The 20,986-nt window shown below is 37.2% G+C and overlaps 1 protein-coding gene across 1 annotated transcript in view; it reads right to left on the bottom strand.

Annotated features, from left to right (window-relative positions):
• LOC575922 (CTD nuclear envelope phosphatase 1A) overlaps positions 1-18,246 on the bottom strand; it is a 30,268-nt gene extending 12,022 nt beyond the window's left edge. Inside the window, exons 1-3 of the mRNA XM_030986914.1 lie at positions 17,883-18,246; positions 12,327-12,393; positions 4,644-4,762 (exon numbers count right to left, since the gene is read on the bottom strand). Of these exons, the coding sequence (XP_030842774.1) occupies positions 4,644-4,762; positions 12,327-12,393; positions 17,883-17,990 (294 nt within the window). The 5' untranslated portion in view covers positions 17,991-18,246. The remainder of the gene's footprint in view (positions 1-4,643; positions 4,763-12,326; positions 12,394-17,882) is intronic.
• Between the last annotated feature and the right edge of the window lie 2,740 nt (positions 18,247-20,986).

Genomic DNA, 20,986 nt, shown 5'->3' on the forward strand with positions numbered 1-20,986 from the left:
AGTAATGGTCTAGTGAAGTTGCAATTTTGAGCTTTGGGACGTGAAGACAGGCCTAATGATCAAATGTTCACACTATTGCAAATAGCTAGAAAACAATGTACTACAAGATACGTATTGGTTGATGACTGGTTGCACCCAACTACAGGGTAGTACTAAGAAACCAGCTACATGTAACTTGATTTCCTTCTGGTGAGCAGGCATATGTGTTCTACAGGGACACCAGTTTCACTTTCCATCGACATATCTTTATTACATGTATACAAGTACATGCTGTCCAGGCACCGTCCCCATCGATATGCCCACAATCATGTACACGTATATACGTATTCTTGTTCATGCGTGTACATGAGTATACTATAAGTATCATTTCGTGTATTAACTGTTGCCTGTAAAGTTTAAATAAATTTAGTTTACTTCTTTTCTTGAAATGATTCTGACAAAATATATGATTTATTGTTGATAGACAAGTTGTTTTAATCTTCTCAGAATCTGAAAAAAGAAAGAGAAAGAAAACAAAAAGTACTTAAAAATAGTAGACAAACTAGCTTCGGAGTTCGGACCTGCCCATGTATACATGTACATGTACATGTACCTGTCATACATGCACCAATTTGGAAACTATTTGAATTCTTAATTCATGGTTTTTGGGATAGGGAAATTGGGTAAATGTACATGCCCCCCCCCCCCCACAAAATGTCAAAATCCAGACCCTGCAAATTATATAACAATTAGTGCAGTTTGGATCGCGATGCAAAGATCATTTTTTTTTGCGACCATTCACACACAGGGAGAATTCTCGCTCGACGGCAAGAATGTCTGAACTGCGCATGCGTGAATCTCAACGATGAATCTACGCTTGGAATCCTGGGATTAAATAGATTTTTGATTCTCAACACCATTCACACACACAGCTCCCGGCAAACTATCGTGATTATTCTGAAAAATCGCAAGACTTACTGCGATTTGGATCAGATGCGAATCGCAAAAATTACTGTAGTAAAATTATTCTGTCCACACACACACACATACAAATTTTGGATTGCGATGCAAAAATCAATTTTTAAATCTTACTTTTTTTCTGTAGGTGTGAACTCTCCGACAGGTTTGTACTGTGTTTTAACTTCAACCTCATTTTTCATTCAACTGTTTCTTTCCATTGGTAAATGTGTTTACAATTTGTGAAGAGATGAACCGACACAGATAATTAGGAACAGATAAAATTGATTGTATACAAAACGATTAGGATGAATTTCACAAAATCTGATTACCGTATTCAGATCTTTTAAGTAGTGCTGTAGTCAAACGTTTAACCGTCCGGTATCCGACCGCCCATGGCGGATTCCATTTTCAATTGGACGGTTTCGTTTTCCCGTTTTTTTTTTTTATTTATTTTTTTTAAGTTTCGATTTATGCCCCTCCACATGGCACTATGCTTGGCAATGTTTCCCAGCTCAGTAATCGGTGTGATGACTCACCACTCAGAAAATAGAACAACACTCCAATTTGTCTGTCATCTTGGTTTGAAATATGTAGTTTATAATAATAATTCATCCAATTTGTTCACATGGTGTTCCACAAGGTTCTATCCTAGGTCCTCTACTGTTTTTAATTTACATTAATGATCTCACACATTCTTCTAAAAACGACATTGTTACTATTCTTTGTGACTAGTTCACAAGCACAAATGAAAGTCCTTCCCGCTGTTTCACACGGACCTGGCTTGCTGACGAAAGAGTCTGCCACAAAAAAAAAAAAAAAAAAAAAAAAAAAAAAAACGTTTTTTTTTAAATATTTTTTTAAAAAATCGTTTAACCGAAAACCGTCCGGTTTTGACTGGCGGTTAAACGGAATTGGAGATATCCGTGATGTTACAGCACTACTTTTAAGTCACCTGCAATCCTTCAAAAGTCTTTCTGATCACTAAATGTATTTTATTGCTATTATAAATTTGAGGTTCCAAGAATGCATTTTCTGGCCTTCTATCCATTCATGAGTATCTTGTCATTACATGAATTATTAAGAGAAGGGCTCTTTATTCTTGCCAAAATGAACATGTTACTATTTTCAAGTAATTCTATCAGTGCTGTCAAAGAAGTGTAATTTGAGAGTGATCTTAATGCACAAGGCAGGTTAAACCTGGAAGAAAATGAAAATGAAAGGTGCATTTCATGAATGATGATAATAAGAGAAGTGGTCAGTCACGCCTGAACATCACATCTCCAATGGTTTCAGTTACATTACTTGGAGACACTAGTAAATTAAATACACTGTATGTGTTAAATGCCAGGATTGAAAAGGTGAAGGGGAGCAGATGCGATAGGAGAGGGGGGGGGGGGGGGGGGGGGGTAGAGGGTGGAGAGCATAAAGGATTCATGAAGTGGGTCTATTTTACAGTGGAGAGAATGGGGGAGGGGTTGATGAAGCACTGGGTCCAGTGAAGAGGTGGTGGGGGGGGGGGGGGTTATTAAGCATTGAGTTTATATGTACTGTAACCATTAGAGGGCTGGGGTATGGTGGTGGTGGGGGGGGGGGGGGGGGGAGGGGGGTTAAAGCAGTGGATTTGCTGTACCTGCTGAAAGGCGACGGCGGTGGGGGGGGGGGTGCAATTGAAGCTGTGTGAGGTCTATTATGTAAGGAATAGGAGAATATGAGAAAGAGAGGGGAAAGTACATGTAGTTACTAGTACTAGTAGTGAGGGATAGAATGGGGGAGGGGGAGGGGAAGGGGGAGTAACGGAAGAAATGGCATTATTATAACCAATGAAGCAATAGATTAAATTGAATAACAGGGGGGGGGGGGGGGGGAGTTTGCCAGAAGAGGGGAGGTATTGAAGCAGTTCTATTGTAACCAGAGCTAAATGTCAGGTTCGTGTAGGGTTGGGTAGACGACGTGCATTCATCATCATCATCAGCTGGCTCTGAAAGACACCTTAGGCTACATATCGATACAAAAGGCAAAATGCTGCATACAATATACCCATGCTACGCAGCTTAACTCCCAATTCTACCGTACACAACTGTATGATATTTTCAATTAGCTATGAAGTACTACTGTTGGAAGTACTACTGTTGGAAGGACTTCATGCACATTAAAAACATGTATATCATGGATGACAGTTAGCAACGATCCGAGTGCCTGAAAATCAGCTACACTGTAGAATGAGTTATTTTGTACACAAAAAAGCCTAAACTATAGCCTGAAAATAAATCGCTAGGGCCTGAATTGAGGCTTTTGCCTGAAAGCTGGCATTCCTGACATATAAACATGTACCCCTGTACATATACATGTACACTTGCTGATAGTAACTATAGTACTATACATATATTTTCTTAATTGAGCAAGGCCCTAATAAAACTAGTGGTCTCCATCACTGAATAGATAAATACACCTGTAGATGTAAATAATTATTGGGATATCTCCTTGGTATGGCACATCGGATGGTGTCATGACCTTGACAACAGGAGATCAATTGACAACCCACTCAGTAATTAAATAGAATTGCTCAACAATAATTATATTGCAAACATTGTACATCCACTTCCCATTGCTAAAATGTGGGTTGTATAATGTGTCATGTATACTTACTTGTGAGAAATAGCACCCTTACACAGTTACATGTACATCTCATAAACTGTAATTACTGTTTGCAAGAGCGGGATTTATCCCCAGGGTAGCCCGAATCATTTTCCCATGTAATCCTAACCCAACTAAAGCTCATGTCTTCTAAACTGATCTCATTAGGTATGTCTTCATCAGCTCGAGATTGCCAAATAGCTCGCTATTTTTGATTTGAGAAATAAGCCCGAAGTTACAAATCCTGTCTTCATCAGCTCAAGATATTTTGCTCAGCATTCGCGCATAGTAGGCTGGTGAGGACGCAATGGACAAATAGCGGGGTATTTTGCAAACTAGCCCAAGATATCTCGACCAAACATCCTGCTAATTGGAACTGCGGGCTGATGCAGATGCAATTTAGCTGGATAATTTGCGATCGGGATAGTTAAAATAGCGGGTTATTTGGCAATCTCGAGCTGATGAGGACAGGCCTAATGTCATCCCTTTGCATATCAACACATTGTGTTGATGATAGAGGTACAGTACATACATACAGATCTACACAGTAGTGATTTTTGCTTGGCGAAAGTAGCACAGCAATTAGAACAATTTTAAGATACAACCTGAACATGTATCCCTGGCTGAATAATCTTCCCAAAGAAGCATTTTGTTTAATAGACTATATGAAAATATAGAATATTAGACTAACAATCATGATACATGTAACTAATGGTGCAGGTCATGGTACAGTAATTTGGTTAATGAAGAAAGAAAATGGGACTGTCATATCCCATCCCGCCCCCCCCCCCAAAAAAAAAAGATACAAATATAAATATATAAGTACTAACAGTAATGGTTTTATTAATTGTACATGCACAGTACTCCTGTTTCATGTTCCACGTGTACATGTGCAGTATGTGACAGTAATAATAATTATGAAAAAAATTGAGGTATTTTTTTTTCTTTTCAAAATGCTTGGACATCCTGATATCAAAGAAAATACTTCAGCGTGTTGTTTGGAATGCCTCGCTAAATTCTACAATTAACCCAAACAAACTTTTTAGAAATTAAGTATTCAGAATGCTTACCTTAAGCACAAAATCTGGAGGTATACTTGGTCTATTTGGTAAAAATGTTGAGCTGACATGCTTGGAGTGCACCAATGTTTCGTCCAGGTCTAGCACTAAGATTTTTCTCTTCACTAACGCTGTGGGAAGAAAAAGAGAGACACAGAATTAAGAACAAATTGAAATGTTAACATCTGAACTCTGAAGCCATAAGACAATAATGATAACAAGTCAATGAAAAGCGTAGCATCCCCTCGCCGGGTACAAATGGCCTAAACGTCAGAAATTTAATCAAAATCCACCCAACATTACTTAAGTTATCAAACAGAAACCACAAATTTGCATGCATAATTTCTGTAGCTATTTCTCATGTACATAATTAGCCATTTTTAATTAGCAATTTTTTCATATTTCATGAGCTGTGAACGTTGACGTAAATACTCAACAACATTACTTACTGTACGTTATTGTATGAAACCACATTTTGGCATATATAATTAGGTATTTTGGCAAACTTAATGAGCTTTGACCTTTGACTTTTGATGCGGACCAATCACATTCTTTATAAGACAGGGCCAAGGTCAAATACTAAGATTTCCCCTTCACTAAATGTTGTAAGGAGAAGACAGAGAGAGAGAGAGAGAGTAATTTTTGCTTTCAATTTTAGATTTTGGAATGTTTAAAACTAATCATTACAACTACACTGTACATGTATGTGAGACAATCAGGGAAAAAAAAATCATTTCGGGGGCTCCATTTCAATTTTTTGTGAATTTTTTTTGAGCTACTTGCTCCTCTTTCGGGGGCTCATTTTTCTGGGGCTACTTTTTCATTAATTCCCTGTGTATTATTTTGGCTGGAGACAATGTAAAAACAAAAATGAAAGAAGAGGTGAGTGATTAATCTTGGGGAAAACTCTAAAAAAGCTCTGGAAAGTCAACGAGAGCTCCAGAGGAAAAAGAACAATAAAACACATACGGTAACAAATCCCAACAGGGAAATCCTACTTTTACACAACCTTATCAATTCCGAATGAACTGAACACTGTCTAACTTCCTAGCTGTCTCTGCATTCATATGATATGACATATTTGTAGTTGTTGTATTCTATTGGTAATTTTTTCCTTTAACTCTTTTATAATGTTTTTTTATGATGAATGAAGTAAAGATCAATTACTTACTTACTGTCTTTGAGGCAGTATTCATGGTATGAAAAAAAAGGAACCAGCAAATAAACCAATGTATAATTTTTGTACATGTACATGTATGTATACAATTATGCCCATGTACTACTAGTACAGGGGTATGTTATAAAACCTTTTCCAAATAATACAAATTATCATGTAGCTCACTGCACACAACATGATTAAAAATTCTCTTTACCGGAAAACCACTAAATTGCCTCTGTGACCTCCAAAGACAATTTCATTAAGGACAATTTTGTGATGGAATCTAGTTAATTATCTCACAAAAATTGTATGAGTCACAGCAAAATCAACAAATTCAGTGTGAAATGCCCCCTGGATATATTGTATTAGAAAATATATACATGTACATCTGTGTATAGAACAGGGGTGAAAATGAGCACTAAAAAAAAAAATTCCCCCCCCCCTCAACCATGCACGCCTTGAGTAAAAAAAAAAGAAGAGGATTCAGAGAAGAAAAAAAATGGCATCTAACAACATCCCCCCCCCCCCTTTGAGTATGAAAATTGGGAAAAAATCAGGAAAAATAGGGAAGAATAGGGAAAATAAGGGAAAAATCAGGAAAATAGGGATAAACGGGGGAAGAACAAAAAAAAATCAGGAAGAAAATAAAATAATTTGGAAACCGCTTTAAATCGGGTAATTATCAGGCCTGGTACATAGAAGCCATGCATTTTGTCTCCTGTGAGAGAGAAATGTGTGTCGTAGAACCTGTCTAGAAAGTCACAGGTCTGTCTACATTGGCCACATTCTCTGTTTCCCTCGGGATGGCCTCAATAAACAGGTTTGACTGTATATATCATAACCACTTTCATTTTTTTGTAAATTGTGCAAAAGTATAAAGTCTCCGGTATTGGACAAGGCAAGAACGTTACAACTGAATTAGTACATGTACCATAAAGCAGGCTTTATGGACGAAAGTACACAAACATCAATGCGGGGCTCAACACCAACATAATTTGTTACATTTCATTCATAGCAAACTCACAAGGGATTGCCGGAAATCTCTAATGGCAGCCGTCTTAAAAAATAAAAAATAAAAAGTCTGCTTCCTCCTTTAAAAAAAAAGAATCCAGTCGCAAAACAGGTTTATTTTTATACAATACTTGGCCTTACATCAGTACCATGAAACAAGGAAGTACACAGGACATGCAACTTTATTTAGTACTGTCCTATATACTGTACATTTATAATCTGTTTATTTTCAGAAACCTCATGATGTCCTTCAAAGCCCCAATCAAGTGCATTATTATAACTTGACCTCGAGGCTTTGCTCATGCCAATGTATTTATGTTTCATGAGGCCTGTCCTCATCAGCTCAAGATTGCCAAATAGCCTGCTATTTCTGATTTGGGAAATAATCTTGAAGTGACAAATCGCGTCCTCATCAGCTCGAGACTTAACCTTAAAACTTGAAACTCGAGCTCGAGATATTTTGCTCAGCGTTCGCGCATAGTACGAGTCTTCGGGCTGGTGAGGACGCACCGGACAAATAGTGGGATATTTTGCAAACTAGCCCAAGATATCTTGGGATAATCATCTCGACCAAATATCCCGCTAATTGAAACTGCGGGCTGATGAAGATGCAATTTAGCAGGAAAATTTGCGATCGGGAGAGTTCCAATAGCGGGTTATTTGGCAATCTTGAGCTAATGGAAACAGGTCTAATGTATTTATGTTACATGCAAGGCTACTGAAGTGGATTTGTCAGGATTAGGCCCCTGTGGCAGATAGGGGCAAAGAGATAAAAGGGGGCACTCCTTTTGGCCAAAATCTGCCTTCTTGATACCATAACAACATGACCATGTATGGAATATGGGGGAGGTAGGGGACAACAGGGGTAATTCCTACATGTACTCCCCCCTCCCCCTCACCATGGCAAATATCTGCCTTTTTGACACCAGGATCATGTAATATGGAGGGGCTGTCAAAGGGGCACTTCCCTCACCCAAAATCTGCCTGATACCAGAATCCTGTACATTGGACATTGTAATATAAAGAAAGTAGGGCTCAAAGGGGGGGGGGGGGGTCCCTATACCAACTTCTAAATTATGTAACTTGCCAAAACATTCACGTTGTGTACATGAGCAGCAAAAGAGAGAAATAAATGTTTTGTGATCCAACATGACTGATTTGCTCAAGTTCTAATACCTCCTGGAAGAAATACAAGAAATCAATGGAAGGGCGTATCACTTGGGGGGGGGGGGGGGGGGTCCCTATACCGACTTCTAAATTATGTAACTTGCCAAAACATTCACGTTGTGTACACTGTACATGAGCAGCAAAAGAGAGAAATAAATGTTTTGTGATCCAACATACATGTAACTGATTTGCTCAAGTTCTAATACCTCCTGGAAGAAATACAAGAAATCAATGGAAGGGCGTATCACTTGAAGGATGGGATTGGTAAGGATGTCCTCAGTGTGTCTGGAATGCACAAGAAACCTTGTGTTTCCTATCGAAAGGTCGATAACCTGTATTGGCATGTCAACAAATTGGCAACGCACTCCCACATAATCTTCTATCCCATTTAGTCTCATTTACCATTTATACACTGGTATCAGCCTTGAGTACAGATGCTGTTGAAAATGGAGCAAAGTCAATATAGTGGGATGGTTAAGTACACAGTGATGAATCCATAAGGTTGACTGTCTGGAAATTAAAGAAAAGTGATTCGCCCCCAAAAGTGCAATTCACATAATATATTTTAACGATGGCAGTTTTTACAGCAAGGAATATTGTCCATTATAATGTGAAAGTCAGTAATTATTCGACAACTAATAGTCGTTATTTTCCCACTTAAATACATTTTCAAGTCCTCTTTTTTTAAGGGAAGTTCCGAATTAGTATTATCTTTCAAATGCTGTTGGAATTTAACCTTTTCATTTTTTTGGCCTGCAAATGGGACATAGTACCTTTAAAGGGGAAGTCTACGTTTTTTTAAAGGGAAAATATAGAATTTTGAAGTCTATTACTGTAGTACAGGAAAAATGGGAGGGGACCTTTACAAGATACTTCACAGAGTTGCCATATTGTGTTCGATTGATTGTGCACCCTCCAATATGTACAACATTCTTATATTTTAATCGGCTTTTGCTCCAACTTTCACTGGCCTGTTTCTCTCATTTCCTTCTTCTGTTAAAACCAACTTAAAGGTAAAGACCAGTTTTGGAAACGCCCCCCTCTCATCACCATTCATGTGAAAGAATATGTTTAGACTAATACGTGATGATACAATTTTGCCGAGAAGCCGCCTACTAATTGATATATTTGGTAAATTAGTATATCTACAGTATTTAGACCTGATAGATATATCGCCCACGTATCACGTAGTCCCATATACAGTACATCTTTCTGTGTACAGTGCTTATAACTTTACCAAGGCTGGGCCAAATTTCTTATTATTTTGATGATTCCAGAACCTTGCAGTACACACCAATACTATATGCTAGATCATCAACCTTTTCTGATCGGTTCCACAACGTTTTTTTCACAATGCAATCGCATGACCAGAACTCAACTTTATCCTTAATAGCATGGTGGACTTTCCCTTTAACTACTGTACATGTAGTACACTGTAAGTAGTGCACGTGATTATATCAGAATGGATGGCTTATTAATTACTGGATCTACAGACGGTGAGTCGGCAGGTCAAACGCATTAACAGAAGCAGTCTGTGCAATGACAGATATTTCAATCATTTGAAGTGAGCTGTGCTCGGTAGAAATTAGAATGATGCAGTAAAATCTAGCATGTACACTGTACGCATAGGCCCTCACACTGAATTGACTTGCGATGTACTGTTAATTGGTAAACAGGTTTGTATAAGGTACAATTTTCAGAATTTCAGTTTTACATGTACATGTACCTACATGTATGTGGATACATTAAAAAAATATGCCTGTGTACATGTACGTACATGTACAATTTTGGATGATAACTGCACACACTCAACAAAATATAAAATATTTAAACAGTTAACAACTGAAAATACCCATACCAAGTCTCTATGGGCTTCAACAAACAAAATACAATGATAAACAATTACATATTAAACCAAACAAAAAAATACAAATAAACCTACAATGTACATATGAAATATACATCACCATCATCATCATAATTACTTAACAAAAATAATGACAAGGAGTTTAAAGACACTGATTTTACATTGCAAACAAAACAAACAGTCAAGATAATGACCTAGAAAAAAAAGAAGATCTCCATTCTCTAAATCCACTACAGGTGTAAGTACAATAATCCACATGGATATCCTGATACACAAATGACATGGCTAGACCTTGGCTAGACACGGTTTCTCTCTCATCCAATTAAGGGGGAAGTTTCACAATATCCTTGCAGAATCGGACGGCTTGCAGTTTGTTTCGCTGTACATGTATGTCATTGAACGCATCGCCCTATGCAGTGGTTTCCTGTTCAAGGCAATTATCTTGTATCATCCTTTGAAGCAGGCCAGAATGTATGTACAAATACATGTACAATGTACAAGACAAATACAAATACAAATACATGTATAATTGTTTACAGTGTCGATGTACATGTACATGCATGGCTTGACAGTAACAAGGGTCTTTATTTATGAGCCCCTAAATTGCAAAAAAAAGTAGAATTTTTTTTTTGGGGGGGGGGGGGGTGCAGGTAGAAAGAATGACTTCATATAGGTTTACAGGTCACTAAAGTCATCATTAAAATTTGAGATGTTTTTCTTCAACATGGTTATATGAATATTGATTAAACAAAAATGAAGACAGGCCTAAAACATCATTAAGTGGCTCACATGAAAAAATAACGGAGCTTCCATTTTGTGACATGTCATAGTCATACCAAAGCTAAAATTCCTTTATTTCCTTTGAATGTAACCAACTCTTATTTGGTTATATTTAAAGATGTATTTGATCTTGAATTAATACCAAAAGAGGGGACAAAACATGCCCTTGATCGGAGCCATGCCCATGTACACTGTACATGTACTGTACAGTAGGATAGTCCATCACTATTATGAGAATGAGAAGGGACGGCAAGGCGGCGAAATAGAGATATGTGCGCTGTACACCTGTACAGGACAGTTTCTCAGATTACAGCTGACAATATTTGCCCGAGCCTGATGCACTTGTGCGATTGATCCAGAATAATCAATGGTTTCTCTCCGATCCCCGGGGTTTATCAAACCCCAGCGGGACGGTACATCGTTTGATTACAACCCTGTTATTTTACACATCCCTCAGCGTGTCACTGATGCAAAGGACCGAAGGACAATATGTTTAAATTTGATGAGTATGGTTTATTTTGTATTTAGGCATCTTTGATCAAGTAACACTGTGGATTGTAGTACACCATTAGTTTGATCAAATATCACTTGTAAAAGCATTCAATTTTTTTGTATGAATCTGCATGTATTATTTATATGTCAAACTAAATGTACATTACAGGGCATACTGTACATGTACATGTATACATGTAAACAAGATTGCCCCTGTATTTCCAATATACAATGTACATGTACATGTAGCACTGTAGCACTATCATCAACTTTTCCAGAAAAAAAAAAAAAAAAAAACTCTCCAGAGTGTTTTGTTGAAATTCATGATCAATGAGTGATTCACAAAATTCGTAAAAATACCCCCCCCCCCCCAGCAAAAAATAACTGCTTAAATGCGATACTTAAGCAATTTAGAGTTAACACCTTTCTTGCTCTGAATCCCATGGGCAATGTGCTAATAGTGCAATGCCCTTGGTGGGCTCTCTAACGAGATGTGTAGGGAAAAGGCCCTTTGCCCAATCAATTCACTTTCAATCACACTGCCTTATTAACACTATGAATATGACGAACAAAGAAAGCGGACAAAATATACAGTTCCTCAGGTAGACAAAGGAACATCCCTTCACTGATATTATGTAAAATGGTGAATATGCATGTGACACCTGTTCTACACATTTGTACATGTACATAATAGCAGTGAAGGGATGTTCCTTTGTCTACCTGAGGAACTGTATATTTTGTCTGCTTTCTTTGTCAGTCATATTCATAGTGTAAAGACAGTAAGACACTGACTGAGTGGTTTCTTAATAACCAGGCTGGCCCATAGGACTTGCTATGCTATAGAATTGCATTACTTACATGTACTAAACAAATGAGAAAACTTGTTTAAGGTATTTCAATGTTATTTTGTCATCAAACATCAACATGTATTTGGGTATCTTACTGCCCAAATACAATACTATTTGGACACCTCGCTGCCAGATTATAATTTTCATCCTCCCCCCCCCCCCCCTCAGCTGCTTGAATATGAAGTTATTTGGGCATTTGCTATCTGAATACATCATTCATGCACTTCAGTGACTGAATGTGTGGTTATTAAGGCACTTCACTGCCCATTGTTATTTTTAATTTTCACTATCCCACCCCCCCCCTCCCCACCCGTTTTATACACACTGGCCTATGCCTACAATTCATTTGAAATGAAATGAAGATAACTTACAAAGTTTGTGACTGGAAAGTGGTGAAAGAGGAGCTGTGTCATATCGAATCGTCTGATACTCGAATACCTGCAGAAAAAAAAAGCAAGCAAGTTGAAGGAATTATGAACAGGTATAATAACAAGTGTTTATTTACACATTTTTAATAGATTTAAAAGTACAGTGACAACCTTTATATCGTTTTCAGTCATCATCAGGAGGCTTTCTTCAAATATTAGAAAATGTCCTTAAGAGGATAACTTGGAAGATTATGGGGGCAACAACATGGATACCATGTACAGTGTATTAAGAGATTATTAAATATAATGGAGAAAAAAAAATTAGGTAAACACAAATTCATAAGAGGGCAAGTGCAGTATTTGGCCCTACATATTACCAGCTACACTTACATTGTAGAGTACATCAACTTCATAACTTATTTAATTTTAGTTGGTTCATACAAATAGCACACTGGTACTTGATAATTAATAGCCCTATTGGAGCTTACACTTACATGTACAATTGACTTGAAATCAAACAAAAACATACTTTCAATAATATTTAAGCCTGGTATAAATCAATCATTAAAGGTAAAGACCAGTATTGGAAACGCCCCAATTTAAAAAAATGAAATGGAAGCTCTCATTACCAATCATGTGAAAGAATATGTTTTGACTAATACATGATGATAACAAATTTGCCGGGAAACCGCCTACTAATTCATATATTTGGTAAATTTGTTTCTCTCATGGTCTGTGAGAGATATAGGGTAGTCCCATATACAACTTTCTGTGTATAGTGCTTGTTAAATTAAGAAGAATAATCCAAATTTCTTATCATTTTGATGATTCCAGAACCTTGCAGATGTTAGATGCTAGATGATCAACCTTTCCTGATCGATTCCACAACGTTTCTTTCACAATGCAATTGCATGATCAGAACTCAACTTTATCTTTAAACAGGACTTCTTGCAATGTTAACATAATACAATAACTTGGATTAATTAAGCCAAGAAGGAAGTGTTTGCTCGCCTTAATACATGTACCTGGGAATGTGCATGGACCGTGTAAATCTATACCAAAGCTGTATTGTCCACAATATCGAAACTGAAATTTATTCCCTGAAAATGATGCAGGTGAACAAAAATGCTACACAACAAGAATGCGGATCCAGAAAAGCAACAACAATTGGCACACGCTGTCTTCTACCCCCCCCCCCCACCCACCCTCTACCATGGACAGTACACATCAAGAGAGTATTTACCATTAATCATAAATCTACAGTGAAGTTCAAAAGGCTGAGAGAATCTTGTCCCTTTGTATTTGTTTACTCATTGTTATTTATCCCTGAATAAACATGGCGGTATCATGAGCAGAATTGAGCACTCCAGCTTTATTCACAGTGGCAAGGGGTTGAAATATAATTTGATCGCTGATTATCACAATGTGTATGTAATGTACAATGTACATGTACATGTACATGTAGCAGCCCACTTTTGACAAGTTGAAACGTGGTAAAGTGAAACCTGTATAAAAAGACCACCTGCCTATAGAGACCACATTTTCTGTTTCCCTAGACTTGATCACCTTTTCTCATTGACGCATGTGCTCAATGAGGATCTGTACATAAATGTACACACCACCTTTCTACAAAGACTGTTTTTCTGCCGACCCTTATAATCAGGTTTCACTGCACAAGTACATTTATGTTTATAATCAAATCAAAGTAGTTATTGACAAGTTATTGACACAAAGTCAACCATTTCCACTATTATTTTAGACTGTAAGCACTTTCACTCAGTCTCAAGATTCAGAAGTTGTGAAATGCAGGCAAGAAGAGGGTCATAATTAGATCTGATGATGAGCGGAAATGTGAAATTATTTCTCCTCATTTTCACTACCCAAAATAAAGAACTTGGCAACAGCGCAAGGGCAGAGATTAAGTGGATTTAGTTGGCTGTCGTATACGTAGCCGTGGCTTTGTCTGGGCTGTATGCAATTCAGTCTCACAATCACACATTCCCCGTAAATGTGATGATCATGATAGAAATATGACTAATTCAGTAACAGAATCAAAATCATGTGCTCCAAAAATTCTTTACAATTTCCTTTTTTTGTCCATATACTAAATACATAAAATCAAGTTTGTCAGTAGTTACGTACATGTACAGTAGGCCTTCTGTTGTCACTGCAGCACATTAAAAAATATGCAGCCTCTATAAACAGCAAATTATATCACAATCACATGTCACACAGTGAAACTAAAATCAGTAAAATGAGCTTTCAATTTGCTGTTGTGCAATACTGAAAAGGAAAATATTTTGTATTCCTTTCTATTTTCTATGTTCATTCACGTTTCCATTAATTAAAGTTGTTTTTTCATCGGAAAGGGTCTTTAACTGTGAACTTAAGGGGAAAAAATACACGGGGTCTCGGGGCGAATTAGCCCCCGAAATGCCCAAAAGAGTCCCTGAAAGTCTTAAAAGAGCCCCAAATTTTGCATAGAGTTCAATGCAAAACAAATTAAAGAGTGTTATTTTCATGCAAGCAAGCTTGAAAAGTAGCCCCCCAAATTTTTAAAGTAATTTTTTCCCTGAACTATTGTACAGTGAACATAAACAAATTGACAAACTTAAACATTGAGAGTATGGACTTACACCTCCAGATAAGTAACATTGATTGACACATGAAATGATTGATTAGATTGAATCAACATGCGGGAATCTGCAGTTCTGCACAGCACAGAATAAAGTGAGCAAAGTTCAGAATTTAACAGATCACATGAAGCATAAATCATTCTCTAACAAAACAATTACCGGTAATACAACTACATTGTAGGCCTGTAACCTATGATCAGATCGGAAACCGATCTTAAGCCGATCAGGTGTGATCGGATAATAATTTCTGATCGCCAATCAAAAAAAATGATCAGAAAAAAAATTGGCAGACTTTTTTTTTTTAAATTCCGAAAATTTTCAAGTTTTGTGCTATCAAGTGCTCAAAAAAAATTAATAGCTGGGATTATTTTGTCATTTGGAGTTGTTGTAGACCATGTTTGTTGATGTTTCGTGCCTTTTCATGACTTTGAAATTAATAATATTGGTCTAAGAGAAGAGGCAAAACATGCGGGCCGCCATCTTGGATTATAATGTAAGGCAGCTCCAACTTTAGGGTTAAATACAACCATATTATCTCCAACATACACATACAGTAAGCCAAGTACAGAATGCAGAATCAGTCCTTAAAAGTTTGTTTGATTAAATACACACACACACACTCGTACAAACATTAACCACCTTAATGAACTTTGGGAACATACTGTAATGCTCAGTCATCACATCTGAAAATGACATTCATTTCTTTTAATAAATCACATGACGGATAGCATTACAGATATTAGTCTTAATATAAATGTGAGTGACTGAAAAGCTCTTACAATGTATTTGTTTGTAATCCAAAATTGGTTCTGCAGGAATGAGTCACACTGCACCATTTTAGAAATCATGAGCACACTTGAATATCATAAAAATTATAAAAAAAAGAACTTTACTATAACAGAATACCAAGAATTCTCTTCTTTTTAGAGAGATTCTTTTTATTGAAAATATTGTCAAACCTGCTTTCACAATCAACTGCATAGAAAGACACTGTCTATAAAATTCAATTTTCTCCCCTTGAACTGTGTTTCTTATTTTTGCAGGAAGTGACCAAAAAAGGCCACCTTGTTTCATTAGCAAGGTTCAATCGACTTTACGATAGTAAGTTAGTAACGATAATAGCGATTAGTTAAGTGTACTAAGGTGCATGCATGGAGTTTGTTGAATTAACAAACTCCCTACGCATGCGCCTTTACAAACTATTATTACCGTAAAGTAAGCATCAAGTTGGCGACCCCAAAACAGACAATTTATGTTTCACAACCTGTATAATTTTCCTTTCTACTCTCGTGAGAGGTCAGTGTTTTTGTTAAGTAAAACGCAGGTTAGCGCATAATCAGGAACATGTAGAACGGTGGAAGGTAAGCAAATCGCATGAAGGAAGATGACATCATCCATTGACAGTAACAGTTTAAAATACGGCTGCAAGAATTTCAACACGAGGTTCAATTTCGAAGTAGAAACCCGGAAAAAAGACACTTAAATGCATCATACAGTCAATATGGTTTGTTCGACCAAAGTATATTAGCCTAGGCCTAATTTTCAGGAATAAATGCATTGGATATGAATCTTCTAAAATGATATTTTAGTCGAAAGTTTGGTGGCAAAATTGTTCCACCAAAGTTTCCAGAGCAGACCCTATGGTCGGCTTCTGTCTCTAAAGAAAGGAGCCAACCCTACCCAAATAAGAGGTTAACAAACGAAAGAGACATACATTTTTGGTTTAGTCTGTATCATACTCATACTTTTCATAAATACAAAATTCTACCAGTATACTGTAGGGGCGCTGGTCCGAGAATAAGGATCGTCCGCATAAACGAGGATCGTCTTCGTAAACGCGGACATACGCGCTCGAAAAAATAAGGATTGCCACATTTTTGCTGACAATTCTGATTCCCGACCCCCAAGTGGCGATGTCAAATACGGGCGATGATTTTCTTGATGCATTTTACATTGACTTTGTACAGAGACTTTCACATTACGAGCGATAAATCCTGCGCTAGTGTACTTTGTATCCATTTTTGACCCTGTAACTCCGGTGTGGAGATACCCTACTAAAACATACCAAAAATCAACTTAATCTTCATCAATTGTTCAAATAGTGGTCATGATATAAACTCGCTACATCTTTTGGGGAGTATTTTTCCTAAAAACGAAGACTTAATAATAATCTTTTTCTGACAGGTTACACGGTAAACCACTGCACAATTACAATACAATCGCATACCGTACCGCATCGACGAAGGGCCAGGGTGCGGGCGTGCAAGCATGCGTGAAGTTGATTAATACAGTTGATAACTTCACACAGGCTTGCGTTAATCAAGATTAAGTTGATTTTTTGGTATGTTTTAGTAGGGTATCTCCACGCCGGAGTTACTTACGGGTAAAAAAATCGATACAAAAGTACACTACTGCAATAAATCCTCGGGAAGATGGACAATCCATAAAGGTAGACGGTGAACTGGTTGTATTTACGCGGAATCTGCTTTTCGCATTGCCAGCGCGCAGTTTGGGAACCTGAAACCGCAGAAGAAAAAAACGTCTGCAAAAATGTGGACGATCCTTATTTTTTAGGACGCATTTTGTCCCAGTTTAGTTTATGAGGATTTCCTCGTTTCTGCGGACAGTCCTTATTCTTAGACCAGCGCCCTCTACATCACACATTTTTTGAGAATTTTTACATTCAAATTTCCACTCTTTTTAACTTTTTAAATTTAATTTGAATTCAAAATAAACATGCAACACCGACTACCATTACCAAGTAAGCAAAGCCAAAACTCAAAAGAAAAGAAAAACATGCTGAAGAAGTAAAGTTAACAAAAATATTCAAACATGTCAAATGCTGCACGTATTACGTGCAGAGTAACGTTAGACTCCCATCCAAAACAAACATGAAAAAGGATGAACGAGATAATGATAGTACCTTCCGTGTGTTTTTCCGGATCTGATAACAGAAAAACTCCCATATCTTGGACACGATCAAAATGACCGTTCGAAAACCCATCAGGAAAAATGACGGCATACGCGGCATTGGAAGGTGAATTGATAATCCTTCCTTTTTCCTCCCTGAAAAAGCTGAAGAAAATCAATCCGTAAATCTCCTCGGACTGACGTTTTGGCAAAAGAATTGTTGACTAACAAATTTGTTTAGGTTCCGCTTTGACCCCCACTTTTACAGTTGATGATAAGCGGTTATAAAAGTGTGTATAATAAATCTTGTGTGTAATTGTGCACGCGCAAAGTACACTCGCGAATGAATGGCTTGCCGCGAGCCACACATGTAGCGGAAAATGCACACACCCCCACACACAAGTACCCTCGATCGTTATCACTTGCAATGGGTTGGCTCTTTACATTTCGGCCAATGTTAAATTCTAAAGAGACATTAATTCGCCCCCAAAACAGTGGGTGTAAAGATTTATTGCTGTTCTACTGTTGATGTTATTTTGTTGTTTTTGTTATTGCTGTTGTTGTTATTCTTCTTGTGATTGAAGGTAAAACATGGAGAGGACGATAATGATTATGATGATAATGATGATGATGATGATGATGGTGATGGTGATGATGATGATGATGATGGTGATGATGATGATGATGATGATATGATGATGGTGATGGTAATGATGATGATGATGACGATAATGATGATGATGATGATGATGATGATGATGATGGTGATGATGATGATGATGATGGTGATGATGATGATGATGATGACGATAATGATGATGATGATGATAATGCTGATAATGATGATGATATGATGATGATATGATAATGATGATATGATGATGATATGATGATGGTGATGGTAATGATGATGCATGATGACGATAATGATGATGATGATGATGATGATGATGGTGATGATGATGATGATGATGGTGATGATGATGATGATGACGATAATGATGATGATGATGATAATGCTGATAATGATGATGATATGATAATGATGATATGATGATGATATGATGATGGTGATGGTAATGATGATGATGATGACGATAATGATGATTATGATGATGATGGTGATGACGGTGACGGAGACGATGATGATGATGATGATGGTGATGGTGAGCTAGGCCAAGGAGGAGAAAAAGCATAAAAGAGGAGCAGCGTACGTTAGCAGCCAGAGCAGGTGGGAGGGGGATCGACCTAATGAGGATTTCCATTTTCTTGTTAAATAGCCCCACTGCACTTGCGCCCTCTTTATAGCAAACAATGCCTAATCGGTGCCGGTTGGTCCCCCATGATTGTTTCTTTCTTATGTTAATTGAGAGCTGATTTGATGAGATAACCACCTGCCTGTGACCTTGCATGGAGGTCTAATCCTCTTGGCCAAACTGTAACAGACGGGCTTTAATTGCAAAACTGTTTTTGTAATCATCTTAATTATGTTATTATCATGATTGAAGCAAGTTTTTTCTTCAAGTTTCAAGTTTATTTCTTTGTTAAAAAACTTTCGATAACAAGAGGCCATCAGGAACACAGCAATTGTCATTTAACAAGTATGTGAACAGTATTATAACATATTTCTCCATCAGCACATAACAATACCAACAAAAAGATGAATCAATAAAGGAGTTCAAAAAATGATACATGGGGAAATGAATTTATATATTTATTGAAACATAAAGTATGAATTTGGACAAATTTATGATTTTTTTACCCCTTATATTAGCATTAGCATGGTATACTATGTCCCACTTGCAGCCCAAAAAATGAAAAGGTTAAATTCCAACGGCATTTGAAAGATAATACTAATTTAGAACACCCCCCCCCCCCAAAAAAAAGGGAGGGGGGGGGGCTTGAAAATGTCTACAAATGGGAAAATAACGACTATTAGTGCTACCGAGTCGGTACCGAAAGGTCGTACGTTTTGTGCTGCGCAAAGATTCAATCAGTTTTCAAGAAGTGGGTTATTGATGTAGACAAATGCTTATATATACCCTTTACAGCTTATTTTATGTATATTTTTACCAAAGAAGAAAAAAGCTAGTCAGTCACTAAATAGTGTCTGACAGTAAAGTATAGCAAGTCAACAGGTTTCCTTGCATAATTCGAATATTGGGACCATGGGCGTAAATCCTTACGTAATACCTATTGTTCAGGGAGGATGAATGAATAGATCATCCCCCTGAACAATAGGTATTACGTAAGGATTTACGCCCATGATTGGGACACTGCTAACGTTTAAATTTCACAGGTAGGACATACATGATTAATAATTCCTGCAAAGTCCTACATAATTTGATGATGGCAGCAAAAGGGACATAGTATCTTTAAGTTTAAATGTGGAGGGGTAATACTTTTAAATCAACAATTTCTTTTCCCCCATATATATTATCAAATTCCAGCTAGTATACTCGTCGCCTATTATTTTTATAGCATAACAAACATATTCTTTCACAAGGGGAAGGCCTACCAGGAACAATAGGAAGTGAAGTAAAAATTTGTGTAGGAGCTGAATGGTCTTTACGAGGGTAGAGAAGATTTATGTTCATCTATTTCATAAGATTTGTTTGGGCTGTCATACTGTCTAGTATACTTTCCAAATAATTGTATAAAGTTTGATGAAATATGATAATTTGATCATTTATTTTGTATGCTTAATATATACCTTCACTAGCTCATCGTTTTCAATAAAAGCAAAAAATCCGCAGCGAAACTAATTGTCAAGAAGAAGAAGTAAAAGAAACAGAAAAATAAGAAGAAACATGCATAATGATTTGATGAAACTTGGTCATCAACTTACTTCTATCTTCTCCATTCACCAATTAATAGCAAGGTAAAAATGTCTGCCCAAACTTTAGACTAAATTTTGCTTTTGTCCTTGCTCCCCTGGTTTCGCTCTCTTTCTTTTATTTTTTTTTTCATTTCGTTTTGAGCGATTTTACATGAAAGAAATCCGATAGAAAGGGAGTTAACTCGATCACCCGCGGAGTTTGATTCCCTACCCTGTCCTTCGGTACGTCGCCATCAATATGGCATATAGATCCGCACTGATGTAGTAAAGCCAAAGAG

This window comes from Strongylocentrotus purpuratus, unplaced genomic scaffold, assembly GCF_000002235.5.
Source record: "Strongylocentrotus purpuratus isolate Spur 01 unplaced genomic scaffold, Spur_5.0 spur5_scaffold_16, whole genome shotgun sequence".
NCBI classification, from domain to species: Eukaryota; Metazoa; Echinodermata; class Echinoidea; order Camarodonta; family Strongylocentrotidae; genus Strongylocentrotus; species Strongylocentrotus purpuratus.